Source organism: Jaculus jaculus, chromosome 10 (assembly GCF_020740685.1).
Source record: "Jaculus jaculus isolate mJacJac1 chromosome 10, mJacJac1.mat.Y.cur, whole genome shotgun sequence".
In the NCBI taxonomy this organism is placed as follows: domain Eukaryota; kingdom Metazoa; phylum Chordata; class Mammalia; order Rodentia; family Dipodidae; genus Jaculus; species Jaculus jaculus.
In genome coordinates, this window is record NC_059111.1 from 25,722,543 (window position 1) to 25,747,986 (window position 25,444).

At 52.8% G+C, this 25,444-nt stretch overlaps 1 protein-coding gene across 1 annotated transcript; it reads left to right on the plus strand.

Moving 5' to 3' along the window:
* The first annotated feature begins 317 nt into the window (after window positions 1-317).
* Window positions 318-24,972, plus strand: Cib2 (calcium and integrin binding family member 2). The gene is made up of 6 exons (XM_004660437.2): window positions 318-442; window positions 7,646-7,680; window positions 18,395-18,506; window positions 20,637-20,784; window positions 24,215-24,410; window positions 24,782-24,972. The coding sequence occupies exons 1-6, from the start codon at window positions 392-394 to the stop codon at window positions 24,801-24,803; spliced, it is 564 nt and encodes a 187-aa protein (XP_004660494.1). The 5' UTR covers window positions 318-391; the 3' UTR covers window positions 24,804-24,972.
* Window positions 24,973-25,444: the final 472 nt, after the last annotated feature.

Below are 25,444 nucleotides of genomic sequence, written 5' to 3' on the forward strand. Positions count from 1 at the left end.
GGGACACCGCCCCCTGCCGGCCAGGGCGCGGCGGCGGCGCTCCGTGGCCACACCGCCCCCTGCCGGCCAGCGCGCGGCAGCGGCGCTCCGTGGCCACACCGCCCCCTGCCGGCCAGCGCACGGCAGCGGCGCTCCGTGGCCACACCGCCCCCTGCCGGCCAGCGCACGCCGCCGCCGCCGCGGAGCTCGGCCCAGGCGGGCCCGGCCCTCTGCGCTCGGGGCGGAGTCGCGGCCGCGCGGGGTCCGGTCTGGGCCTCCGCCTCCAAGCCGGGCTGCGGAGCCGGGTGGGCCGGGCCGGCGAGGGCGGCCGCGGGCACGGGGCTCCGGGGCTCCAGCGGCCGCTGATGGGAAGACGGCGCCCGGGCCGGTGAGCGACGACGCCGCGGCCACCATGGGCAACAAGCAGACCATCTTCACCGAAGAGCAGCTGGACAACTACCAGGTGAGCCCGGCTGGGCGCGGGCCCCGCTCGGCAGGCGCCCTGCCCGCCGCCCCTTCCCGCGCGCATCGCCCCGGGTCCAAACTTCAGCGCGCCGCGTGACCTTGGGTCAGTGACTTCCCCTCGCCCGGCCTCAGTTTCCCCGGCCGGACGACGAGAGCGCCTTCCAATTACAGGGGTCTGTCGAGATGCGCCCCGCTCCCCCGTCCACCAGCTTCTCCCATCAGCCTCTTACTGCTCTCCTCCCCGCAGCCCATGGGACGTGACCCCACCCCAGGAAGGGCTAGGAGTGAAAGTAGATCAGCCCTCAAATGTGACCATGAGTTGGGGGTGTCCTGTTTACCTATTGGGGTCTCTCTCTCGGACCCTAGCATGGAAATAACAGGAGCAAGGAGGAAAGCCAGGCGCTATCCTTATCCTTACATAACGTCAACTTTCTCAACTTCCTGTGTACCCCAACAGTCAGCCGGCCCCCCTCCAGCCTTCTGAGTCTACAGCCAGCTGTCCAGGTCAGGAATTCCAGTGCCAACCAGCCATGTGATGTGAAAACTTTTCTGTGGGTACAGGAGGAGGCCCACCCTCCTGGCTGACCCCAGAGTTCCCAATCTTCCTAGGTCCCTGGCCTGCCCCTGCACTAAAGTCACTTGGGATCGACTGAGTCAGTGTCCCCCACTGGACAGGCTCTTTCCTCCCTCGTTCCCTGTGCCCACGCAGTGCCCTGCTCCTGGGATGCTTCTTCTGTCTCCAGATGATGTCTTGCATCATTCAAGGCCTAACTCTGATACCTTCCTGGCTAACTTTTCTAGGCAGAGGGGCTAAGACTGTGTCACCTCTATTCCTAAGAGAGAGGACCATGCAGTTGCCTAGATCCTTCATGAATACCTTACCTCTGGTATAGCCAAGTGACAGTGTGTTCTAAAGAAGGGCATTAGTGGACAGGAAAGGCCAGCAGGAAGGGAGTCTCTACTTTGACTGGAAAGATTCAGAAGCAATCAAGTGCCAACCCAGGCTCTTGGGGCAGTTGTGGTTTTGCCCCACAAGGCCTGGGAGGAGGCATTCCAGGTGGAGGGTAGTTAGATAAAGGTTCGGAGATAGGCACAGGCAACCAGCCCAAACGCAGAGGGGAAGAGTGGCCTAGGTCCCCACTCGAACCAGCCTGGCTTGGGTTACCAGGCAGAGCCAGACCCAGTGTTGGGTTCTGATCCTTTGCCAGGGCCCAGCTATACCCGGCCAGAGAAATGAGAGCCCTGAAATCTGAGAGCCCCACATCTCCTTCCTTCTCTTGGGCATGGCCAGCCAGGGCTGGATGGGGAGACTTGAGTTATCTTCCCCATGCACTCCCAGGCCCCCCCACACACCCATGATCCCAGCTATCCTGGGACGTCCCAGCCTGTCGCCCCATCCCAAAGCAGTGTGCCCCCTTCTCTGGTTCCTAGACGCCTGGTGTAGTGAGCTTCATGTTGGAGGCAGAAAACACTTGACCAAGAGCAGTTTGTGGAAGGAAAGGGTTTATTTTGGCTTACAGATGTGAGGGGAAGCTCCATGATGGCAGGGGGAAATGATGGCATGAGCAGAGGCTGGACATCACCTCCTGGCCAACATCAGGTGGACAAGAACAAGAGTGGCTATAACACCCATAAGCCCACCCCCAACAATACACTCACCGCCTCCAGGAGGATCCAATTTCCAGATTGCCATCAGCTGGGGTCCTAAGTATGCATAACACATAAGTTTATGGGGGAACACTTGAATCAAACCACCACAGTGCCACTCATTCGCAAAGTCTAGGCTACTGCCCGAGGCCACTCCTCTGCATTGCACACCCCTTCCTGGGACCCCTCACACTTCCGAACGGGCCTTGCTACTTTCCCAGAAGCCACCTTGCTCCTCTAGCCATTGCGGCTCTTGGCTGTCCCTCAGCCCTGTGATTCAGCCCAGTTTGCATCACTCCTGGAGATCCCTTTCTCTGTCCCCAGAAACAGGACTCTGGCCTGACCTCCTCAGTCTCTTGGGGACAGGAGTCTCCTTATTTGTTTTTTTTGTTTGTTTTTCCAGTTTTTCGAGGCAGGGTCTCTAGCCCGGGCTGACCTGGAGTTCACTATGGAGTCTCAGGGTGGCCTCGAACTCATGGTGATCCTCCTACCTCTGCCTCCCGAGTGCTGGGATTAAAGGCGCGCGCCACACCCGGCCAGAAGTCTCTTTCTTCCCCCTTCTGTCTGCTTCCCACATCCCCCGGGTTCTTTACTTTCTTCCTTCTTCCCTTTCCCCTTTCTTCCTCCTTTCTCCCACTCTTTCTTTCAGCAGACATAACGTGTGCCACCATTGTAAAACAAGGTTTTGCTATGAAAATAGTCCACGGACAAGGCTGTATTGGTTGTGTACTAGCCAGGCTCCTATTGCTATTGGGAGACAGGAAGTGTAAATAGGCCATGGACACGTGGAGCAGCAGTGTGGGGAGAGAGGACCAGAGGGAACTCGCTTAAACACAGGAGGTTACAACCTCTTCTCTGCAGGTAATTCCAGGGTCTTGACCTGACAGCCTGAACGGAGGCCAGAGCAGCTCAGCTGGCCTCCAGCCTCATTCCTTACTTCAAGCTCCAGGCACTCTGCATGGCTTCCGGTCAGACACCTCTCGCCCCTGGCTCATTCTCCTGGTATCTTTGCCTTAGCTCTTCACCAGCCCAGTCTGGCCATTTGTCTGTCCAGGCCCTCCTGTGTGTGTGTGTGTGTGTGTGTGTGTGTGTGTGTGTGTGTGTGTGAGGGGGGGGGGAGGAAGAATGTGGGCACACCATCACCTCTAGCCACTGCAAATGAACTCCAGACGCAGGCGCCACTTTGTGCATCTGGCTTACAAATTGAACGTAGGATTTCAACATCCCTTTGTGTAGTTCTTTGTTTGTTTGAGGTAGGGCCTCACTCTAGTCCAGGCTGATCTGGAATTCACTCTGTAGTCTCAGGTGGCCTTGAACTCACAGCGATCCTCCTACCTCTGCCTCCCGAGAGCTGGGATTAAAGGCGTGCGCCACCATGTTTGGCCACCCTATGTGTAGTTCTTTGCCCTCCCAGAGAGCTGCATTATGTCCTGGGGAATCTAACCTGGGTCCTTAGGCTTTGCAGGCAAACACCTTAACTGCTAAGCCTCCAGCCCCAGGCCCTCCTCTTTGAAACATTTATTTATTTCTTTGGGAGGAGGGAGAGACAATATGACTATGAATGAATAGGGACATGCCTGGACTTCTTGCTGCTGCAGTCGGACTTCGGATGCAGGCTCCACTTTGTGTATCTGGCTTTATGATACACTTTATAGACACTTTTTTTTATATATACACTTTGTGTATATGGCTTTATTTTTTTTTTATTTATTGAGGAATTAAAGCTTTATGTAGGTGTTGAGGAATTAAACCTGGGCTAGCAGGCTTTGCAAGCAAGCACCTTTAACTGCTGAGCCATTGCCCCAGTCCCTGGCCCTCCTCTTTGGGAAGGTCTTCCTGACCTCACCTTCATCAGTTCAGCTAGGAGAACTCAGCGGGCCTGGGATACACACACACCTCTCTAGCCCTTCCTGTGGCCACAGAGTGCTTCCTGCTGGGTGAAGTCTCTGTCCACCAGGTACAGGTGATGCTCTTGAGGATGTTGTTGAATGAATGCATGAATGAATGAATGAATGAATGAACAAATGAACACAAACATAATGCAGCTCTCTGGGAGAGCACAGATCTACATATAAGGATGCTGAAATCCTACGTTTAGTTTGTAACTGGGCAGTTGATGCTGTAGTTAGCAAGCCACTGTTGCTAATGTCTTGTTCTGGACCCATGTTTCCATCTCTAGCATGGGAATTCCTGGGCTAGGGAGATAACACTGGGGTTAAAGGAGCTTGTTTGCAAAGCCTGATGGCCTGGGTTCAGTTTCCCAGTACCCACATAAAGCCAGATACACAAAGTGGCACATGCATCTAAGAGTATATTTGCAGTGGCAAGACGCCCTGGTGCACCCATACTTCTCTCTCTCTCTCTTTAATAAATAAATGAATAGATGACAAGCCAGGCAGATGGCAGCTTGGAAGCCAGTAGTACACTGAGCCCCTGAGCTTTGGAAGGCAAGAGGAGGGGTCCCTTGGGTCGAGACCTGTATGCTTCCTTTCTGACCCAGAGTGGAGAGGGAGCGCTTCAGATGGGGTAATAGGAGACCTGTAGGCTTGGAAGGAGAAGCAAGTCCTAACAGTAACGGCCCCTGGGGCTCTACTAGAAAAGCCTGTCCTGTCCTGTTGACTGTTATCAGAGGCCTGAGGCACTAATTGTCCTGAACTAGGCTCCTTGAGCTTCAGCTTGCCCATCTGTAATGTCTACCCCCCACCCCGGGCTAGTCATGAAGATGAAATGAAACTGGCTCTTTGGAGCCACCCCTCTCTCCATGCAAGGTGCATAATCATTGTGTACTGACTTGAGGTGGTCCCCAATCTGGACTATGCTTTGGAATCTTTTTTTTTTTTTTAATTTTTTATTCTTATTTGTTTGAGAGAGAGAGAGGTAAAGAATGTGTGAGAGAGTAGGTATGGGCACACCAGAGTCTCTTGCCACTGCGACTAAATTCCAGGTTCATGTGCCACTCTGTATGTCTGGCTTTACTTGGGTACTTAGGAATCAAACCCAGGCCATCAGACTTTGCAGGCAAGCACATTTAGCCACTGAACAATCTCCAATCTCAAGTAGGTTTTTTTGTTGTGTTTTTTTTTTTTTTTTAATTTGGGATTAAACCTAGGGTCTTATGCATGCTGGGATACTAGCCCTCTTTCACTGAGCTCTAGCCAGCCCCAGCCTGCCTTTTGCTTTTTATACTTTTAGATAGATGGATAGGACCTGTACACCGTAAACTTCCTTTTTTTTTTTTTTTCTTTCTTTTTTTCCGAGGTAGGAGCCTAGGCTGACCTGGAATTCACTATATACTCTCATAGTGGCCTCAAACTCATGGTGATCCTCCTACCTCTGTCTCCTGAATGCTGGGATTAAAGGTGTGTACTACCACACCTGGCTGTTTTATTTTTATTTCTTGTTTGTTTATTTGAGGTAGAGTCTCACTCTAAGTCCAGGCTGATCTATGTAGTCTCAGGATGGCCTTGAACTCATGGTGATCCTCCTACCTCTGCCTCCCGAATGCTGGGATTAAAGGTGCACGCTACCACTCCTGGCTTTATTTTATTTATTTATTTATTTATTTATTTATTTATTTATTTATTTATTATTTTTTGAGGTAAGGTCTCACACTAGGCAGCCCCGGTTGGACCTGGAACTCTTGGTTACCCTCTTACTTCAGCCTTCTGAGTCCTGGGATTAAAGGCGTGCGTCACCACGCCCAGCCTTATGCACTTCCTTTCCGATCCCGAGTGTTTGTAGGAAGCCAAGTGGAGGGTGCAGCCAGTCTTCCCCTGGTCCAGTTCTGTGCAGCCCCTCCAGGCTCATCAGGGGAGTCCTGGCCCTTTTCACGGGGCCCCTTCAGATGAAACAGTGAGCCCAGGACCAGACTGTGTGTTCCTGGAAGGCTCGGCCAGGCTGCCTTTGTTGCCTGCTCCTAGTCTCAGAGCAGCAGAGAAACCAGCCCACGTGTGCCCAGACTGCCAGCATCTTAACTCTGCTAGGCAGGAGGGCTTCTGTGGGCACCAGGTCATGAATGGGGCCACTCTTTTTCTGAGCTCATATAGAGGAGCGATTGCAGAAAGCAAAGCCAAGCTCCTCAGGAGAAGCCCCAGTGTGCCCACGAGGAACACGGGGTGGGGGGGGGGACGACTCCACATATCTCCCCGGGGACAGCAGGTGGCTCAGGACAGGCTCGGGGCTACGTGGAACCTGGCCATTCCTTCCACCTTCCTCCTCTCCCGAGGGACACCCTCGCTGAGCCGCGCTTCCTCTGGGCGGCTCTTTGGCCCTCTTCAGCATGCAATCCAATCGCACTGGTGTCTAGAGACGTCGGGTCTTGCAGAGCCGCCTGGCTGTCTGCATCCTGGGCTGCGGCCATTCGCCCGTCATCAGAGCAGCTCTGCTCAGCATCTGGCCTCTGGAGGCCCCGTGGGCTCTGGGCTGGGCTGTGCAGAGAGAGTCCGAGGCCTTCTTCCTTCATGCTGCAAACAGTGGACAAGGGCAGAGGTGCCACACAGCAGGGGATGAACAGAAATGCCCTACACCTTCATGGGTGGCATTTTGAGACTGTTACATTCTTCTTTGTTGTTGGTGGTTTTGTTTGTTTGTTAGTTTGAGGTAGGGTCTCACTCTAGCCCAGGCTGACCTGGAATTCACTATGTAGTCTCAGGGAGGCCTCGAACTCACGGCGATCCTCCTACCTCTGCCTCCTACATGCTGGGATTAAAGGGGTGCACCACCACGCCTAGCCAAGACTGTTATAATCTTTTCACCTTGTTCTCACCCAAGCCTGGCATAGTACCTGGCATCACTGACTTCAGCCATGAGCAGAGCTGGCTCATCTGGAGAGACAGGCCCCTGCGATTTTTCCAGATGTTCCCTGTCCACCCTCCTCCCATGCCAGTCTCCTCCTCATGCCTCAGGCCTTCTCTTCCCCCACTGCCCCTCAGTGTGACCTTCCCATTCCTGTGTGGCCTCTCAGTACACCACCCACCCACCGGCACGAGGCTTCTAGCAGGGTACTGAGCCACACTCTGCTGGTCCTGAGTGGTCTCTGGGGTTTTCTCAGCTGCCTTGTCACTCAAGTTTACCACAGCCACGTGTGACCCTCTATGTACCTCCTTGCACACCCCAAATGTGCCATCAGCCCCCCACTGCACCCCTGCACAGGTATCCTAGGCTCAGCTCAGGGGAGTCAAAGGTTTCTGGAGACATTTCCTTTTTTCTTTTTCTTTCTTTTTTTTTCTTTTTTTGAGGTAGGTCTCACTCTAGCCCACGCTGACTTGGAATTCACTATGTAGTCTCAGGGTGGCCTTGAACTCACAGCAGTCCTCCTCCTCTGCCTCCCGAGTGCTGGGATTAAAGGCGTGTACCGCCACCACGCCGGCTCCAGAGACATTTTCTGGACCCATGAGGATGGTGAGAGGTAGCTGAGAGTCTTCTGCCCGCAGAAGAGAGTAGCCGAGAGTCTTCTGCCTGCAGACCATGGCTGTGGTGGGGGCTTGGGGGGAGGCTCTGGGGGAGGAGGGGCTTTGACTGCTTGGCCCACCATGTGCATGTTTTCTTTCCACAGGACTGCACCTTTTTCAACAAGAAGGACATTCTCAAGTAAGTGTGGTTTCTGGTCCGCCTCTGTGGGGCTGGAGGTGGGCGTGTGGGCCCTGTGTGGGCTACGAGAGCTGGAGCTGCAGAAGAGCATAGGACCCAAGTTCAGACCTCAGCCACATGCTGGGCTGCAGCCTAGACTTGAGAACTTCTCACTGCTGTCAGCCCCCCCAATCCTTTTGCCTGGAGCGGACCATCGTCTGTTGCATGCTGGACTCTGGCATGAAGAGTTTGGAGACATTTTCTCACTTAATCCTCACTGTGACCTTGTGTTGCAGTCAGGTTCGCATTGCTGGCGGAGGCACCCGACCAGGAGCAGCTTGTGGGGAAAAGGGTTCATTTTGGCTTACAGGCTCGAGGGGAAGCTCCATGATGGCAGGGAAAATGATGGCATGATCAGAGAGTGGGCACCACATACTGGCCAACATAAGGTGGACGACAGCAACAGGAGAGTGTGCCAAATACTGACATGGGGAAACTGGCTATAAAGCCCATAAGCCCCCCTCCCAATAATACTCTGCCTCTAGGAGGCTCCAATTCCCAAATCTCCATCAGCTGGGAACCTAGCTTGCAGAACACCTAAGTTTATGGGGACACCTGACTCAAACCACCACCCCTTATAACAGGAGAATCCCATTATCCTCTTCATAAATGGGGCTTAGCAACTTGGCCCTAGTCACACAGCCAGAATCAGGAGACCTAGCCTCTGACTCCAGGTCCCTAGTCTCTGTTTGGGAGCCTGCTAGCCTGTCTGTTAGGCCAAGGGGCCCTAAGACTCTCTTGTCCTGTTATTCCAGCTATGTCTAAAAGCCAAGGACATGCCTACCACCCTGAGTCATCTATCAGAGGTCTCCCTCCTCTCCAGGACAGCCTCTGTCCTTGTGGGTTATGGGGGAGGAGACCAGAACCAGTGAGCAGGCATCACAGAGTGCCAGGAAACATGCCCACAGCCCTTACCGAGTCCCTGCGCCCGGGCTATCAGGTATCACTAAAAGCCAGCAAAGTTTCAGAGTTGGTTTCCCTGGAGATCAGTGGACCAGAGCAGAGGCTGGGCTGGAGCAGTTTCCTGAGGGAGCTCTTGGTGCCTGTCATGGCCTTGCCTTGACCACTCTGCCTGGACACTGTCCCCGTCCAGCCCACCAATCCACCTTGTCCCTTAAGCGGTGGGGCGAAGGGCGGAGTCCTCAAACCTGGCCTCAAAGCCTGGGCTCCGCTCCCCGTCCACACAGCCTGGGATCTGCAGCCTCAGCTTCTGGGAGGTGGGGTGCAGGGTCTGACCTCGGGACCAGCCCTCCTGCTGTGTTGCCCCTGGGGTCCTGGGTTCTTCACATAAGCCCTCTTTCCAGTTTTACCACATGCATCCTTTCTCAAGGCGCACGTCTGACACACCAGGCCCTGCCTGATAGATGCCAGGCTCCGACTGCTTGAGCTTATAACATGTCTATTCTGGCCACCAAAGCGCGTCGCCGTCTTTGGGAGTTTAGTACCATGCGCATCTGATGCTCCCACAGCAGCTGCTGCTCGGGGGGCTGGGGGGTTTGGCAGCAACTCCACACGGAGCAAAACTCAGGCCCCCCTGCCCATACCTTACGCCCAGCATGGTGCATGTTAGCCCCAGGTGAGTGATCGCAGAGTGTGTGATGAAGGAGGACAAGAGTGGCCGCAGGAAGACTCCAGCCCGGGGAGCAGTAGGGACAAAGATTCAGGCCTGCCTCTCCCCGCCCCGGTCTTGCTAAGAGCCACAAGACTGTCCTTGGGGGACGTGGGCACCTTGCCAAGATTTGGGCCAATAGGATAGGCCTTTGGGGGTGTCCCTGGCCCATTAGCAAATGAGGAGGTACAGGCAGGTGCCAGCCTTTGAGGAGGGGTTCGTGGCTCCCCACAGCTCTGGCCTGCGCAACTCTGTGTGTCCTTCGTACCCCACCCTTGGTGGCTTCAACACCAGAGAGGAGCACAAGGGTAGGGTCCTAAAAGAAAATAGACGGAGGAACCCCCAGGCAGCGGGATGCCCCTCTGTTTTGTCATTGGTTGTTTCGGGCCAGGCCAGTGGGTTAGCACCCAGAGGACCCACAGGGCCAGACCTGGTGCTTTCTCTACAGAGTGGTTGGGGTGGGGGCCAAAGTCGGCCTGGAGCCCTGAAGTCTGGTCTCCCTTAGGCGGCACCTTCTGAGTCGGTGTTGGGACAGGCGTGTTTGCTGGGGCCGTTTCCGCACAAGTCTCTGTGTCTGGGGGGGTCGCGTCGCAGGGTTGTGACCCCCCCACACACAAACTAAAGGCTGATTTCTCCAAACTTTACCTCAGCAAATTGGTGCGTTTACTACACTTTCTGACCGAGCAGGGGGAAGGGGTTGCCTGCGGGAGGATGGACCCTCGGAGGCAGCTGCATTGAAAGGTCTCATCTTAGCAAGGATGGCAACCTCCCCGTGGCTGGACAGGTGGTGCTCTGATTCTCGTCTTGTGACCTGTCACCCTCCACGTTCTGTGTCTCCCCACTGAGGCCAGGAGACCTGGGCGTCCCTGAGTATAGCTCCCATGGGATTGACCTAGGATTGACCTGCGATCTCAGACTAGGGTCTGTCTCCCCGCGCCTCTCCTTCCATGGAGGAACGTCCATAAACCCAGTCTGGAGTCTCGTGGTCAGTCGCAGCAGCTTTCGTTGATTTTATTTTTGCTTTAGTTTTTGTGGAGGTAGGGTCTCTCTCTAGCTCAGGCTGACCTGGAACTCACTCTGTAGGTCCAGGCTAGCCTCAAACTCACAATGATCCTCCTGCCTACTGAGATAAAAGGTGTGCACCACCATACCTGACAATAGCTGCTTAAAAAAATAAACAAATAAAAATTTTATATATATATATATATATATATATATACACATATACATATATACACACACACACACACACACACACACACATATATTATTGCTGGGTGTGGTGGTGCACACCTTTAATCCCAGCATTCGGGAGGCAGAGGTAGGAGGATCGCCATGAGTTTGAGGCTACCTTGAGAATACATAGTGAATTCCAGGTCAGCTTGAGCTAGAGTAAGACCCTACCTCGGAAAAAAAAAAAAAAAAGTATATATAAAATGTTATTTGAAAGCAGAGACAGGGAGAATGGATGCACCAGGGCCTCCAGCTGCTGCAAACAAACCTTAGATACATGTGCCACTTTGTGCATCTGGCTTTATGTGGGTCCTGGGGAATCGAACTCAGGTCTTCAGCCTTTGCAGGCAAGCACCTTAACCACTGAGCTATCTTTCCAGCGCACCAGCTGCTTTTCATAAAGATGGCAACAGCTGCTTTTCTTGGAGTACTGTGCCATACTGCAGTCACGACGCCCCCGCCAGTCCCTGCCAGGCAAGCCCTGTCCACTGCTTACGCCTCGGACCTAGGCAGCACAACCGAGGTCCAGAGAGGGCAAGGGGAAAAGCAGGGCACAGCAAGGCAGCGTGAGGCCAGGCCTGCGGGATCCGGCCTCGGCTGGGTCACCTTCCCCCCCCACCGCCCGAGCTGCCTGCCACCCCCTCCCTCGCCACCCGCCGCTGGTTTCCTTGGTAAGCTGCACCCCGAGTACTGACCAGCTGGCGAGGAGGAAACTTGAGCAGGTCGCTGTTCTTTGCAGCTCGGAGCCCAGCTCCCGGTGTCAGTGACAGGAGTCTCAGATAAGCCGGAGCCAGGCCAAGCTCCTCCCCCAGCCACACCCCAGCAGATCTGATGACATCCAAGGCTCAGCTCTTGCCTCTGCCCGCCAAGGTGACTGGGAAGCCCACCCCATCCAACCAGCACACCTTTCGGCCTCTCTGTTTCCTGTAGGTTAGAGCTTGGCCCTTCCACTCCTTTGTCCCCTCAGCACGCTGTGCTCCCAGATGAGTGGACAGCTGTTTTTGTGCCCTCCGTACAGGGACAGGCTTGTCCAGTTAGCGTCACAGCATGACTGCCTAACGGTGACATCATTGTTTGTTTTCTCTGCCTTTCTAAAAACTGTGTCATCTTTTTTTGTTTGTTTATTTTTGTGAGGTAGGGTCTCGCTCTTGCCCAGGCTGACCTGGAATTCACTATGTAGTGTCAGGGTGGCCTCGAACTCATGGCAATCCTCCTACCTCTGCCTCCCGAGTGCTGGGATTAAAGGCGTGCGCCACCACACCCGCTTGTGTCATCATTTTTTGGTTTTTTTTTGAGAGACAGAGAGAGTGGGCATGAGCCAGGGCCTCCAGCCGCTGCACGTGTGCCCCTGTGGCTCATGTGTGACATTGTGCACTTGCGTCACTGTGGGTCTGGCTACATGGGACCTGGAGAGTCAAAATTGAGTTCTTAGCCTTCTCAGGCAAGCACCTTAACCGCAAAGCCATCTCTCCAGCCTAGTCATTTCTGTTTTAAAAAAATCTCTGTGTACGTATCAATGGTGTGTGTGAGCGTGGGCCTGTGTCTGCAGTGGTGTGTGTACAGGTCAGAGGCAAGGTTGGCCTTGGCCTTTACCGTGTTTGAGGCACGGTCTCTTCGTTGTTCACCTTGCAGACCCTGCTAACTGGCCAGGAGCTTCTGGATTCTGGATTCTCCTCTCTGCCTCCCCTCTCTCTCTCTAGGATTACAGCCACGTGCTACTGGATCCAGCTCTTACACGGGTTCTGAGGATCCAGACTCAGGTCATCGTGCTTGCACGGCAAGCGCTTTTACCCACAGGGCCATCTCCCAAGCCCGACCTTAATAATTTGTATGAGACATGTAATGTACATGACTGTAAAAAATTGGGAAGATAGCTGGGCATGGTGACGCACGCCTTTAATCCCAGCACTCTGAAGGCAGAGGTAGAAAAATCACCTTAAGTTCAAAGCCACCCTGAGACAACATAGTAAATTCCAAGAGCAAGACTCTACCTCAAAAAAAAAAAAAAAACTGGGGGAGGATAATCCAGTTAACAGAAGACAAAACAAAAACAATTACATTATAATCCTATTCTCCAAAGAGAATTACAACCAACCTTTTAGGGTATTTTGTGCCAGTATTTTTCTTTTGTCTGTATTCATCAGTGCCAGACATGGTGGCCTATGCCTTTAATCCCAGCACTTGGGAGGCAGAAATAGGAGGATTGCATTGAGTTGGAGGCCACCCTGAGAGTACACAGTGAATTCCAGGTCAGCCTGGGCTAGAGCAAGAGCTTACCTTGAAAAAAAAATGAATAGGGCTGGAGAGATGGCTTAGCGGTTAAGCACTTGCCTGTGAAGCCTAAGGACCCCGGTTCGAGGCTCGGTTCCCCAGGTCCCACGTTAGCCAGATGCACAAGGGGGCACACGCGTCTGGAGTTCGTTTGCAGTGGCTGGAGGCCCTGATGTGCCCATTCTCCCTCCCTCTCTCCCTTTCTGTCTGTTGCTCTCAAATAAATAAGTAAAAATAAACAAAAAAAGAATAAATGTGTAATAAATTAATTAATTAATTTTAAAAGAAACTACTATATGATTCAACAATTTTTTTTTCAAGGTAGGGTCTCACTCAAGCTCAGGCTGACCTGGAGTTCACTATGTAGTCTCAGGGTGACCTCACACTCAGGGTGATCCTCCTACCTCTGCCTCCTGAGTGCTGGGATTAAAGGCATGTACCACCACGCCCGGCTTGATTCAACAGTTCTTGCTCAGGATATCAACCCAAAGAACTGACAGCAGAGTCTTGATGAGGTATTTGTATACTCCTGCTCACAGCGTTATTCCAATAGCTAAAAGGTGGATGAAGCCCAACAGCCCACCAGCAGATGGACAGAGAAACAAAAAGTGATGTATGTAGATTGAGTAGAATATTCAGCCTTAACTTGTTTTTTTGTTTTCAAGATAGGGTCTTGCTCTAGCCCAGGCCGACCTGGAATTCACTATGTAGTCTCAGGCTGGCTTCAAACTCATGGTGATCCTCTTACCTCTGCCTCCCCAGTGCTGGGATTAAAGGTGTGCACCACCATGCCTGAATATTCAGCATTATGGTACACACCTATACTCCCAGCACTTAGGAGGTAGAGGCTGGAAGATGAGTTCAATGTCATCTTTGCCTGTATAGACATTTGAGGCCAGCTTGGGCTACATGAGGCCCTGTCTCAAAAAATTAAAATTACTGGGCTGGAGAGATGGCTTAGTGGTTAAGGCACATGCCTGTGAAGCCTAAGGACCCAGGTTTGATTCTCCAGATCCCACATAAACCAGATGCACATGGTGTCACTTGTGTCTGGAGTTCATATGCAGTGGCTGGAGGTCCTGGCAGACCCATTCTCACTCACTCTGTCTCTCTCTCTCACTAAAAATAAATAAAAGATGTGCATTACTAAAATAAATAAATAAAAAAGAAAGCCAGATGCACAAGGTGGCACATGCATCTGGAGTTTATTTGCAATGTCTATAGGCCCTGGTGTGCCCATTCTCTCTCCCTCTAATAAATAAATACAATACACAAAAGATTAAAAATTCATAAAATTGGGAATAGAAAGATGCTCAGCATTTAAGGCACTTGCCTGAAAAGCCCAACCACCTGGGTTTGATTCTTCAGTACAGTACCCACATAAAGCCAGGTGCACAAAGTGGTATATGCATCTGGACTTGACTTGACTTCTAGCAGGTAGAGGCGCTGGCATGCTCATTCTGTGTCTGTCTGTCTGTCCTGTCTCTCTCTATCTCTCTTGCTCTCTCTGCTTGCAGATAAATCACTAAAATTTTTTAATTAAACTTATAAAATATAAGAAAATACTGATATTTTCTACAACCCAAGTAGACTCTTGAGGATATTATAGTAAGTGAAGTGAAGTAAGTCAGCAACAGATAGACATAATAGTTCATTTTTTTTATTTTTTATTTTTATTTTTTTGGTTTTTTGAGGTAGGGTCTCACTCTAGCTCAGGCTGACCTGGAATTCACTATGTAGTCTCAGGGTGGCCTCGAACTCACAGTGATCCTTCTTCCTCTGCCTCCCGAGTGCTGGGATTAAAGGCGTGCGCCACCACACCCGGCTCCACTGCACTTTTCTACATTTGTGCAATACTTAAAATAGTAACTTCATGGGGACAGATGAATGGTGGTTGCCAAAGGCTGGGAAGTGAGCGGCGGGAAGGGGAGGTGCTGTTTCGCAGGTAGTTTCCTTTCTGTACAATTAAGAGAGCGCTGGAGACGGATGGTGGTGATAGTTGTGTGACAGTAGGAATATGCTTAATATCACTGTGCCATTCAGTACACTTAAAAATAAGCAAGATGGGCTGGAGAGATGGCTTAGCGGTTAAGCGCTTGCCTGTGAAGCCTAAGGACCCCGGTTCGAGGCTCGGTTCCCCAGGTCCCACGTTAGACAGATGCACAAGGGGGCGCACACTTCTGGAGTTCGTTTGCAGTGGCTGGAGGCCCTGGCGTGCCCATTCTCTCTCTCTCTCTCTCTCTCTCTCTCTCTCTCTCTCTGCCTCTTTCTTTCTCTGTCATTCGCTCTCAAATAAATAAATAAAAAAATTTAAAAAAATAAGCAAGATGAACTGGGCGTGGTGGCACATGCCTTTAATCCTAGCAGTCAGGAGGGAGAAGTAGGATCACCATGAGTTCGAGGCCACCTTGAGACTACACAGTGAATTCCAGGTCAGCCTGGGCTAGAGCGAGACCCTACCTCGAAAAAAAAAAAAAAAAGAAAGACAAGATGGAAAAGTTTATGTTAAATGAATCTTATTACACTTAAAAGTAATTTATAATGGGTAAGAATGCTTTAAAATTTTTTAGATACGTTAAAAAATTATCCCCACCACCTAAGATAGTTATGAGCAGCATTTTAACAATTACCTTCCTTTAATCCTCATTTTGTGGGGGATGGGGTTTGAGGTAGGGTCTCACTGTAGCCCAGGCTGACCTGGAATTCACTGTGTAGTCTCAGGGTGGCCTCGAACTCAGTGATCCTCCTACCTCTGCCTCCCGAGTGCTGGGATTAAAGACATACACCACCATTCCTGGCTTGATAATCCTTATAAATAAATATTTGTCAGGTTTTCAAAAATTCTCAAAAAAGAGTATCATACTGTATATTCTGCTTTGCTTATTTTCTGTTGTGTGAATAACTTTTTTTTTAAGTTAGGGGATGGAACCTGGGGCAGTAGAGCCATATTCCCCAGCCGTCCCTCAGTATCTTTAGATATTCTTTAGCCATTCTCCTGTAATACATTGAATATCTGCATTTGCTGCTGTCTCTGAGCTGATTTACTGAGTGGTTAGGTTTCCAAGTTTTCATTATTTTTTAACTTTTTAAAGTTTATTTATTTATTTGAAGGAGTCAGAGAGAGAGACAGAATGGGAGTGCCAGGGCCTCCACCTAGTGCAAACGCCAGCACCTGGCTTATGTGGGTCCTGGGGAATCAAACCTGGGTCTTTTGGCCTCAAGTTTTCATTATTTTAATTCAATTCATTAATTTAATTTTCAAGCACACTGGCCAGTTAAAATTAAATTAATGAATTGAATTAAAATAATGAAAACTTGAGGCTGTAGGGATGGCTTAGTGGATAAGGAGTTTGCCATCATATAAGTGTTCTTGTCTGGGGTTATTTCTTTTTTTCTTTCTTTGGTGTGTGTGCCCACCACAGTGCCCATGTGGTCAGAGGATAATTTTGGGGTGTCCTTGCTTTCCGTCTCTGTTTGAGGCAGGCTCCCCCTCTCCACTTGGCTCACCAGGCTAGCCGGCTCACTAGCCTCTGGCAGATTTTCCCATCTCCGCCTCCCTTCTGAAGCCAGGCACTGGGGAGCCCAGCTTTACGTGGCCTCTAGGGATCTAAACTCGGGTACTCAAGCTTGTGTGGCTTTATCCACTGAGCATCTCCCCTACCTTGGCTAAAATTTGGTATTCAGCATGCATTTCCTATTAATTTGTACTTCATTGTACCTGGCTCTAAAAACTCTGTGGATGCCGGCCAGAGTGGACACTCCTTTAATCCTAGCCCTCCACAGGCACAGGCAGGAGGATCGCTGTGGTTTGAGGCTAGCCTGGAATTACAGAATGCATCCCAGGTCAGCTTGGACTAGAGTTAGACCCTACTTTGAAAAGTCAAAAGCAAACAAAAAATTCTGTGCACATGTGTATGTATGCTCATGTGTGCATGTATGTGGGTATATGTAGGCATGAGTGTACACACATGCATGTGGAGACCAGACTAGTACCTTGGGTGTATTCCTCACGAACACCCGTTGCCTCCCCTGAGACAGGATCTCTCATTGGTTTAGAACTTGCCGATTAAGCTAGACTGGCCAGTGAGCTCCAGGAATCTTCCTGTCTTTACCTCCCTGGTGATGGGATTATAGGTGTGCACCCCATACCCAGCATTTTCACATGGGTACCAGGGATTGAACTCTAGTTCTCATGCTTATGAGGCAAGTGCTTGACCCACTGAGCTATCTCCCCAGCCCATATCTGGCTTTCTGATTCTTTCAAATTATGAGTTAGACTTTTAAAATCATATTTTAAAATGGGTTAATGCTGATATTGCATAGAAAAGCTAAACTATTTCTGATTCAAATACCTATTAGGCTGGTCACTTTTGTTTCCTAGAAAATGGTAATTTGCCTCATTCTTTCCAGTATTTGAGTGACCTACTTTACCTTTTTTTTTTTTTTTTTTTTTTTTGGTTTTTCATGGTAGAGTCTCACTCTAGTTCAGCTCAGGCTGTCCTGGAATTCACTATGGAGTCTCAGGCTGGCCTCAAACTCACAGCAATCCTCCTGGGAGTGTTGGCATTGGGTCCCTAAGAGGACTCAGGCTGATCAGGCCTTTAAGGAAGGTGGGCAGGCCCAGGAGATGTGAGACCATGCTTGCTCCATTCTCCAGCGGTCTGGGCCCTCGCCTTGGGCAGTTGTCTGCTGTGGGCCCTAGTCAGTGCCCTTCACACCTGCTCCCCACCCCTGGCCACCAACCCCGCCACCTGTACCTGTCTCAGGATGGAGCCTGTCCTCGGAATGGCAGAGACCTTCACAAGACAGAGGAGGACCCGATGGTCGAGGAAGGGCTTCCAAGCGAGGCGGTATCAGCGGGAGGCCTTGTACCCTGGAAGGGGCTGAGCAACACCCCAAGTACAGAGCAGGGCAGGATGGAGCTGGGAGCCTGAGCCACCACCCAGGAGGGCTGGGTCCAGGCGTCAGACTTGGCTGTGATGGGTCCCGGCTGGAGGGAGGTGGCGGAGGACCCATTCCGAAGGGCTCCTGGAGGGCATGAGGGCTCTCCAGAAACGGGAGGACAAAAGGCTGGGCCTTTGAAGAATGCCCGCTTGGGGCAGGCAGAGGAGTGACTGTGAGAGTGTAAACCCTGACCCTCCTATCCTGGCTCCCCCTCCCCGGCCCCCGTGGCCCCTGGAGGATCCTAGTTGCAGGCTTCAGACACATCTTTCGGCAGAGCTACACCCTGGGGTCATGATGCCCCCGTGTGCACCGTGATAGGGAGGTGGTTAAGGCTTAAGTCAGGTGACCAGTGTTGAGCCCAGAGCCTAAAGCATAGACGACCCTTTGAGAGCCCCAAGGGGGCAACAAGAGCTCTTTTTGTCACCCCAGGAGTGGGGGTGTGTGTACTTGTGTTTGGAACCAGGGAGGGCCGTGACAACTGTAACATACACACACAGATCTGGGCCTCCTGCTGGTCCGCTGCCGCTCGCTCCGGGGTCCTGGCTGAGGATGATTGATTTCCCCAAGCCTCGCAGCCAGCAGCGCCCTGCAGTGCTTCTGTTCTCGTTTCTCCCGAAGGCTGCATGCGCGGTTCTACGAGCTGGCCCCCAACCTCGTCCCGATGGACTACAGGAAGAGCCCCATCGTCCACGTGCCCATGAGCCTCATCATCCAGATGCCGGAGCTCCGGGTAGGTCAGAGCTCCTCTCACAGGTTAGCACTTGAGCAATCCCCAGGTCCGCACAGTCCCCGGCTCCGTCCCTCGTGGCTGTGTGGCCCTGAGCAGACCTCCAGGGTGCTCTGCACCCAGCGTCCTCATCTGCACTCTGCGTAAGAGAGCCGTGGGTAGGGGGGGAGGCTCACTAGAGGTGCTGTGGGTCAGTGGCTGCCCACTGGCCGGTCTGCGTGGAGTGGTCTGTTGCACTTGGCAGCCCCGTGTCTGCTCTTTGGGTCATCTTACACCCCCTCCCCCAGGTCTGACCGTGGCTTCTTGCTGAGGTCAGCCCGGGCACCCACTGTGGCACTTCGCAGACCCGAACTTCCAAGAGTCTTTCCAGAACGTGCACTGAGGTTCCGGTTATCTGGGGTAGGCTCAGGCAGCTCCCAGCTTGGCTCTTGTGCTGGTCCTCAGACCTGCACTGACACTGGATGCTCCTTGAGTTCTCGCCCAGGATATGCAGAGGACACTCCAACAGCAAGACGGCGTCTAGGCAAACTCCACAGTGCTGTGGGACTTTGCAGACAGCCGCGTGCCTAGCCTGGGAGGTATGGCTTACAGTGCATGGAGAGTCATGCCCAGTGTTGTGGTCACTTTCACGTTGCTGGCACAAAGCACCTGACCAAAAGCAGCTGATGGGAAGAAAGTTGCCTATTTTGGGGTTACAGTCTCAAGGGGCAGCTCCTTGATGGCAGGGGACAGCATGGCACGGGCAGAGGCTGGACTTTACCTCTGCCACAGGAAGTAGAAAACAGCAGCTGGAGAGTGAGCCAAACACTGCAAGGGGTAGCTGGCATAATACCCATCAGCCCACCCCCAACAATACACTCCTCCAGGAAGAGCCAGTTTCCAAACTGCCATCAGCTGCGGCCCTAGCATTCAGAACGCATAAGTTTATTGGGGAACACCTAATTCTAACCCCCACACCTGGCATCCCCGGGGCCTATACTCTAGGTGACCTCCGTTCTGAGCGATGATGAGCCCAGGTTTGGCCCTGAACAAGCACTGCCTGGCCTGCGAGCAGTGGGAGACCAGACTGAAGGTCGTAGAGAGTATAGCATTCACTGTCGGGAACTGTGGGCTTTGTCCCCAAGCCTGCAGGCCTGGGCATGCAGGTTGGGATGGAAAGGAGCATAACTCCTGAGGGATTTGGCATAACAGGAGGGAGCAGAGGCAGCGTGTGTCACATGCATTGTGCCTAGACACTCCAGTTCCTATCTCAAAGCTGCCCAGTGATCTTTCTAGAACTCAAAATTGCTGAGTGGCCTTAGGCCTTGCATGAGAAGCACCTCCAACTTTTGGTGCTTGTATTGGTCCAGCTTTTGGACTGGGGTCTTTCTACTTCTATATTCTGCTCTGTTCTGTTCTGAATTGGCCTGAGGCAAGGGCTGCCTGGGGCTGTTGTCTCTTGAGGTAGGGTCTCGCTGTAGCCCAGGCCGACCTGGAATTCACTCTGTATTCTCAAGCTGGCCTCAAACTCATGGTGATCCTCCTACCTCTGCCTTCCGAGTGAGTGCTGGGATTAAAGGCGTGAGCCACCACGCCAGGCTTTAAAAAACAACAACAAAAAACACATTTTTTAATTTATTTACTTGAGGGGGAAGGAGTGAGAGAGAGGGGGGGAAAGAGAATGGGCGTGCCAGGGCCTCCCACCACTGCAAACGAACTCCAGACGCATGCGCCCCCTTGTGCATCTGGCTAACGTGGGTCCTGGGTCCTTTGGCTTTGCAGGCAAGTGCCTTCCTTGCTAAGCCATCTCTGCAGCCCCGTTGTCTTCTCTAGCCAGAGGCAGACCCCTATATGTGGAGACAGCTGCCTATGTGTGTTCCTCTGGGCAGTGGGACAGGTGGTACTCGGTGGAGCGGGGCCTCCCAGGCCCGCCAGCTCTGCTCAGGATCGGATGTGGCAGGAGGGATCCCCAGCTTGCAAACTCCAACCTGAGGCGTCGTCCAGTACGCCTGGCTACTTTGCAGACAGGGAAACAGAGCCTCAGAGGATCTGGCTGGGTCACCCGTCCGAGATGCACCAGGCCCTCTGCAGGCTTCCGCGGCCCTGCTCGCTCACCTGACCCTCCCCCGGCGACGGCTGTGCTGCTCTCTGCAGGAGAATCCCTTCAAGGAACGCATTGTGGAGGCTTTCTCGGAGGAAGGCGACGGGAACCTCACCTTCAACGACTTTGTGGACATGTTCTCTGTGCTCTGTGAGTCAGCTCCCCGAGAGCTCAAGGCCAATTACGCCTTCAAGATCTATGGTAAGGAGGGTCTGGCCATAGGGCGGGGCTGTGTTCTGAAGGCAGTGTTACTCAGGGCCACCAGGCCATCCAGTAGCTGTTGGCACATGTCCTGAGATGTCCTATGGCCTGTTCTCTGAAGAATCCCTGCCTGGAAGGGCTCCACGGGGAACCCTTTAGCTATGAGAGAATCATGAGATCATGCCTGAGAGACATCTTCTGGGAGCAGGGATGGGAGAGACCCACCCACCTCCAGAGGGGGTTATTGTAAAGGGGATTCCCATGCAGTGACATTTATTTAATCAGGGCTTAGAGGACCGGAGATGGTCTGTCACCTGGAGACAAGGGGATGGGTACCCCAGTAGAGGAGGCAGCCTGTGAGAACTCAGAGAAGCAAGAAAGCACAGGGCTCCCCGAGACCAGAGAGGTTTGGGATGTGGTGGGGTAGGACCAGGGAGACTCTGCAGAGGTTGAATTGGGCCCAGGCTATGAGGAGTTGAGCCCAGTGCCCAAGATACTGGAAACACTTCAGGGTCTCAGTCAGAGAAGAGCAGCTGTGTTCTAGAGAGATCGCTGGGAAGCTTTGAGATGTGAACCAGAAGAGCCAGGCTGAATCTGGAAGCCCGTGATGAGGCTATGCTGGTGAGGCTGGGCGGGGAAGGACGCCCGCAGAATCCCCTCACGGGCCACCTCATCTTCCCAGCCTGCTGTCCCACTGGCCAGCAGGGGGCACCAGGGACTCGTAATTCTCTCACAGCTCAAGGGTGGGAACCACGCGCTCTGCCCCTGAGCCTGGGGAGCCAGCGGGGATTAAATCCTCACCAGGTCAGGCTGGGAGGCCCAGGGAGGAGTGTGCCCCTCGCATCTTTCCAGACGGGAAGCGCAGCCCAGGCACCTGCCTTCAGCCCCTCTGAGCAGCCAGTGACCCTCAAGGCCGTGGGACCACGAAGGGCTGTCTCGTTTTGTCGTCATGTTTATTTGAAAGGACTTTAATTTTGCTACACCTGTGCAGCACACTGTGTTTGCCTATCGGAAAGACAGTGCCTGCTGTCACAAACTACACCGGCGGGCATGGCTCATGTGCATGGCTTCTTCTTGTTCTTGTTGTTTTGGTTTTTGAGGTAGAATCTCGCTCTAGTCCAGGCTGACCTGGAATTCACTGTGTAGTCTCAGGGTGGCCTCGAACTCACGGCGATCCTCCTGTCTCTGCCTCCCAAGTGGTGGGATTAAAGGCATGCGCCACCATGCCTGGTGACAGCTTTGTTTGTTTGTTTGTTTTTTGAGGTAGGGTCTCACTCTGGTCCAGGCTGACCTGGAATTCACTATGTAGTCTCAGGATGGCCTCGAACTCTCTGCAATCCTCCTACCTCTGCCTTCTGAGTGCTGGGATTAAAGGCGTGCGCCACCACACCTGGCTTTGTGACAGCTTCTTGAGCTTCACCAAGCATCACTCAGACTAGGACGCCATGGTGCAGCCCCTGGCAATGGCTGGTATCTGCCGGAGATGAGGAAGTACAGAGCACACGGGGCCTCAGTTTCTCGATTTTAAATGGGCCCAGGAATCTAAGCAGCCCATAAGTCAGCTAGAAGATCTTCAAAGAGAACCTTCTGTATGAGCGCCAAGGGCAGAGGTGAAGCCCACCTCGTGATCTTGCTCATCCTGGGGGCCTCACAGGTCAGTGCAGAGGTGGAAAGTGTACTTATACTGAAGGGATTGGGCTCAAGGTCCAGCACTGACCAGGGCTGAGCCCAGGCAGGTCCTTCTCTGGGACTCTGCTTCTTCATCTGTAGAGAAGGGATTCCAACTGCATGGGCATGGTTTAAAAAGTAAATGAGGGCTGGAGAGATTGCTTAACAGTTAAGGCGCTTGCCTGTGAAGCCTAAGGGTCCATTTTCCACTCTCCAGATCCCACGTAAGCCAGACGCACAAGGTGACATAAGCGTGCAAGGTCGCTCCTGCACACAAGATGGCACACACATGTGGAGCTCAGTTGCAGTGGCTGGAGGCCGTGGCACACCAATTCTCTTCCTCCCGCCCTCTAAAAATAAAAAAAAAAAAAAACCTAAATGGGACGGGGAGGATTAGTCAAGAGAACCATGTAAAAGGCGGGCGCAGAGTCATATGCCTGCAACCCCAGTACTAAGGAGGTGGAGGCAGGAGGGTCCCCAGAGCTTGTGGGCTAGCTAGTCTAGCCAAATCAGTGAGCTCTATGTGCAGTGTGAGACCCTGTCTCAAATATAAAGGGGACTGCTGGATGTGATAGAGCACACCTTTAATCCCGGCACTCAGGAGGCTGAGGTAGAAAGATTGCTGTGAGTTCAAAGCTAGCTGGGGGCTACAGAGTGAGTTGCAGGTCAGCCTGGGCTAGTGTGAGACCCTGCCTTGAAAAACGACACAATAATAATAATGTGGCGAGCAACTGAGAAAGACAAAATATTGACCTCTGGTTTCCATGCACATGTATATACACAAGTGCCCTTAGGCATAAACACACACACACACACACTCTTGCGCGCGTGAAAAAAAGTAGACGAGGAAGAGCAGCCCCTGGTCTTTATCACTACCAGTCATGTCAGCCTGGTGGGCAGGAGATGCCCAGCAGGTCCACCCTTAGGTCTAGAAAGCCCCACCCCGCCTTCCGAAGTTCCGCAGTTCACAGAGCTCCCTGTTACATGGCCACAACATGAAGGGTGTTCAAGTCTCCCACGACGAGCGTGTAGGTGGCTTGGTCCTGGGCACCGTCCTGCTTCGTAGTATTGAGTCAACGGTCGTGACTTTGCCCAGTAGACACAAGCCACACTCTCTGCTGCTGAGGTGACCCCTAAGGGTCTTGACATCTCCTGGCTTTTGTTTGTTAATTGACAAGCGAAATGATATGTAGTTACTGTGCTCACCCTGATGTGTGTGTGTTAATTAGCTGTGTGTTTCACTAAAGCCTGCCTGAGGCAATGAGGGGCCATTTAGAAAATGGGCTTTACAGTCAGATAGGCTATAGTCCGAATCCTGGCTCTATCTGACTGGCTCTCTGACCTTGACTCAGTCACTTGGCCTTTCTGGACCCTGGCTTCTGTGGCTCTTAAGGGTCCACTACAGGGTGAGACCAGGGGCGCCATTTGGGAAGTTCCTAGGGAGCCTCAGATTTGGAACTGGCTCAGGCTGTGACTTAACAGTCACTGTGGGGGTTTTGTGGGTGTGATGAAAGTTAATGTTTTGACTGCAGGTGTTTAAGATACACCTTGTGGTACACCCCCATAGTTCCCAGTCGCTGGAGACAAAGATCCAGTCCCCAGAGTGTATGCAGACACTTTGGGGGCTTCAGAGGCTAGTGGAGACACCAGTGTGACGAAGGGCCAGTAATAATACGGGGCAGGGTGACCCGGGGAGCCCAGGGCAGCGTAGCCCTGGCCTGAGCATCTCCACTCCGGCCTGCCCCCCCCCCCAACTCCACAGACTTCAATACTGACAACTTCATCTGCAAGGAGGACCTAGAGCGGACGCTGGCCCGGCTCACCAAGTCAGAGCTGGACGAGGATGAAGTGGTGCTCGTGTGTGACAAAGTCATCGAGGAAGCTGACCTCGATGGGGACGGCAAGCTGGGCTTCGCTGACTTTGAGGACATGATCGCCAAGGCCCCCGACTTCCTCAGGTGCCTTCACCCCGAGGGGCTGGGCTTGGCAGGGCAGGACACGGGGCCGTAGTTGGCAGCCTGCTCTCAGGGCACCTTCATAGGTAGTCACGTGCCTTCTGGAAAGCAGCGGGTCAAGTCAAGGGCCAGTTTCCTGCCAGGCGTGACCGTCCCTTGTTCTTGACATAGCGGTCTCTTCAGTGATGTGCGTAAATAAACCCCAGGGACAGCGGCTCTTTCCTCCGAACACTTCTTCCCTGGGTGATTAACTCTCTGTGCATCTTCCCCCAAGGAGCAGGCCACGTTTAGGCTAGGGCCTAGCTAGCTTTTCCCAGCAGAGTCTTCTCCCCTGCCCACGATCCCTCACCCTCTCTGCCTTTCTTTCTTTCTAGCACTTTCCACATCCGGATCTGAGGACACTGCCTAGGATGCAGGGGCCGGGAAGCCTGCCCTTAGCCTGATGTCTGCACAGGTGGCTCTAAGCACCCCAGGAAAGGAACTGTGGCTTCTGGGGTTCACATGCACAGACATTTCCTGTTGCCCTTCCAGCAAAAAAATAAATAAATAAAAATGCCCCCCAAATCTTGATTGACAAAAGGGTTGTGAGAAGCAAGAGCCTCCCCCGGGGCTCTCATGCTCTGCTCTCTCCTCTGAGGGCCTCGTCCGGTCCTCCCTGGTCCCACCCAACAGCGTCTCCCTGGGAGGGGAAGGTGGAAAGCCCAGCAGGAGGGGTGGGGCTGACGTCCATGTCCTGGACAGACAGACACCCCGGTCATCAGGACAAAGTGCAGGAAAACAAGACTGGGGTTTAACAAGCTATGCAATCTTTTCTAAAACTCAAGGCTGCGCTGTGCCTGCCCCTGCCTGCTCTTCCCCCCCCCCCCATGCCCTCCCTCTGTAAGGCCGTGTGAGCCATGGGTGCAAAGGGCTCCGCCCCGGGTCATGCGTACCGTCCCTGCCCGCCTCCCCATTGACACGGCACCCTCGCTGCTGTGTGCCCACCTTGGGTTGGTGAAGTCCTAGAGGTAAAACACTCCTGTGTCTTGCGCTCAGCA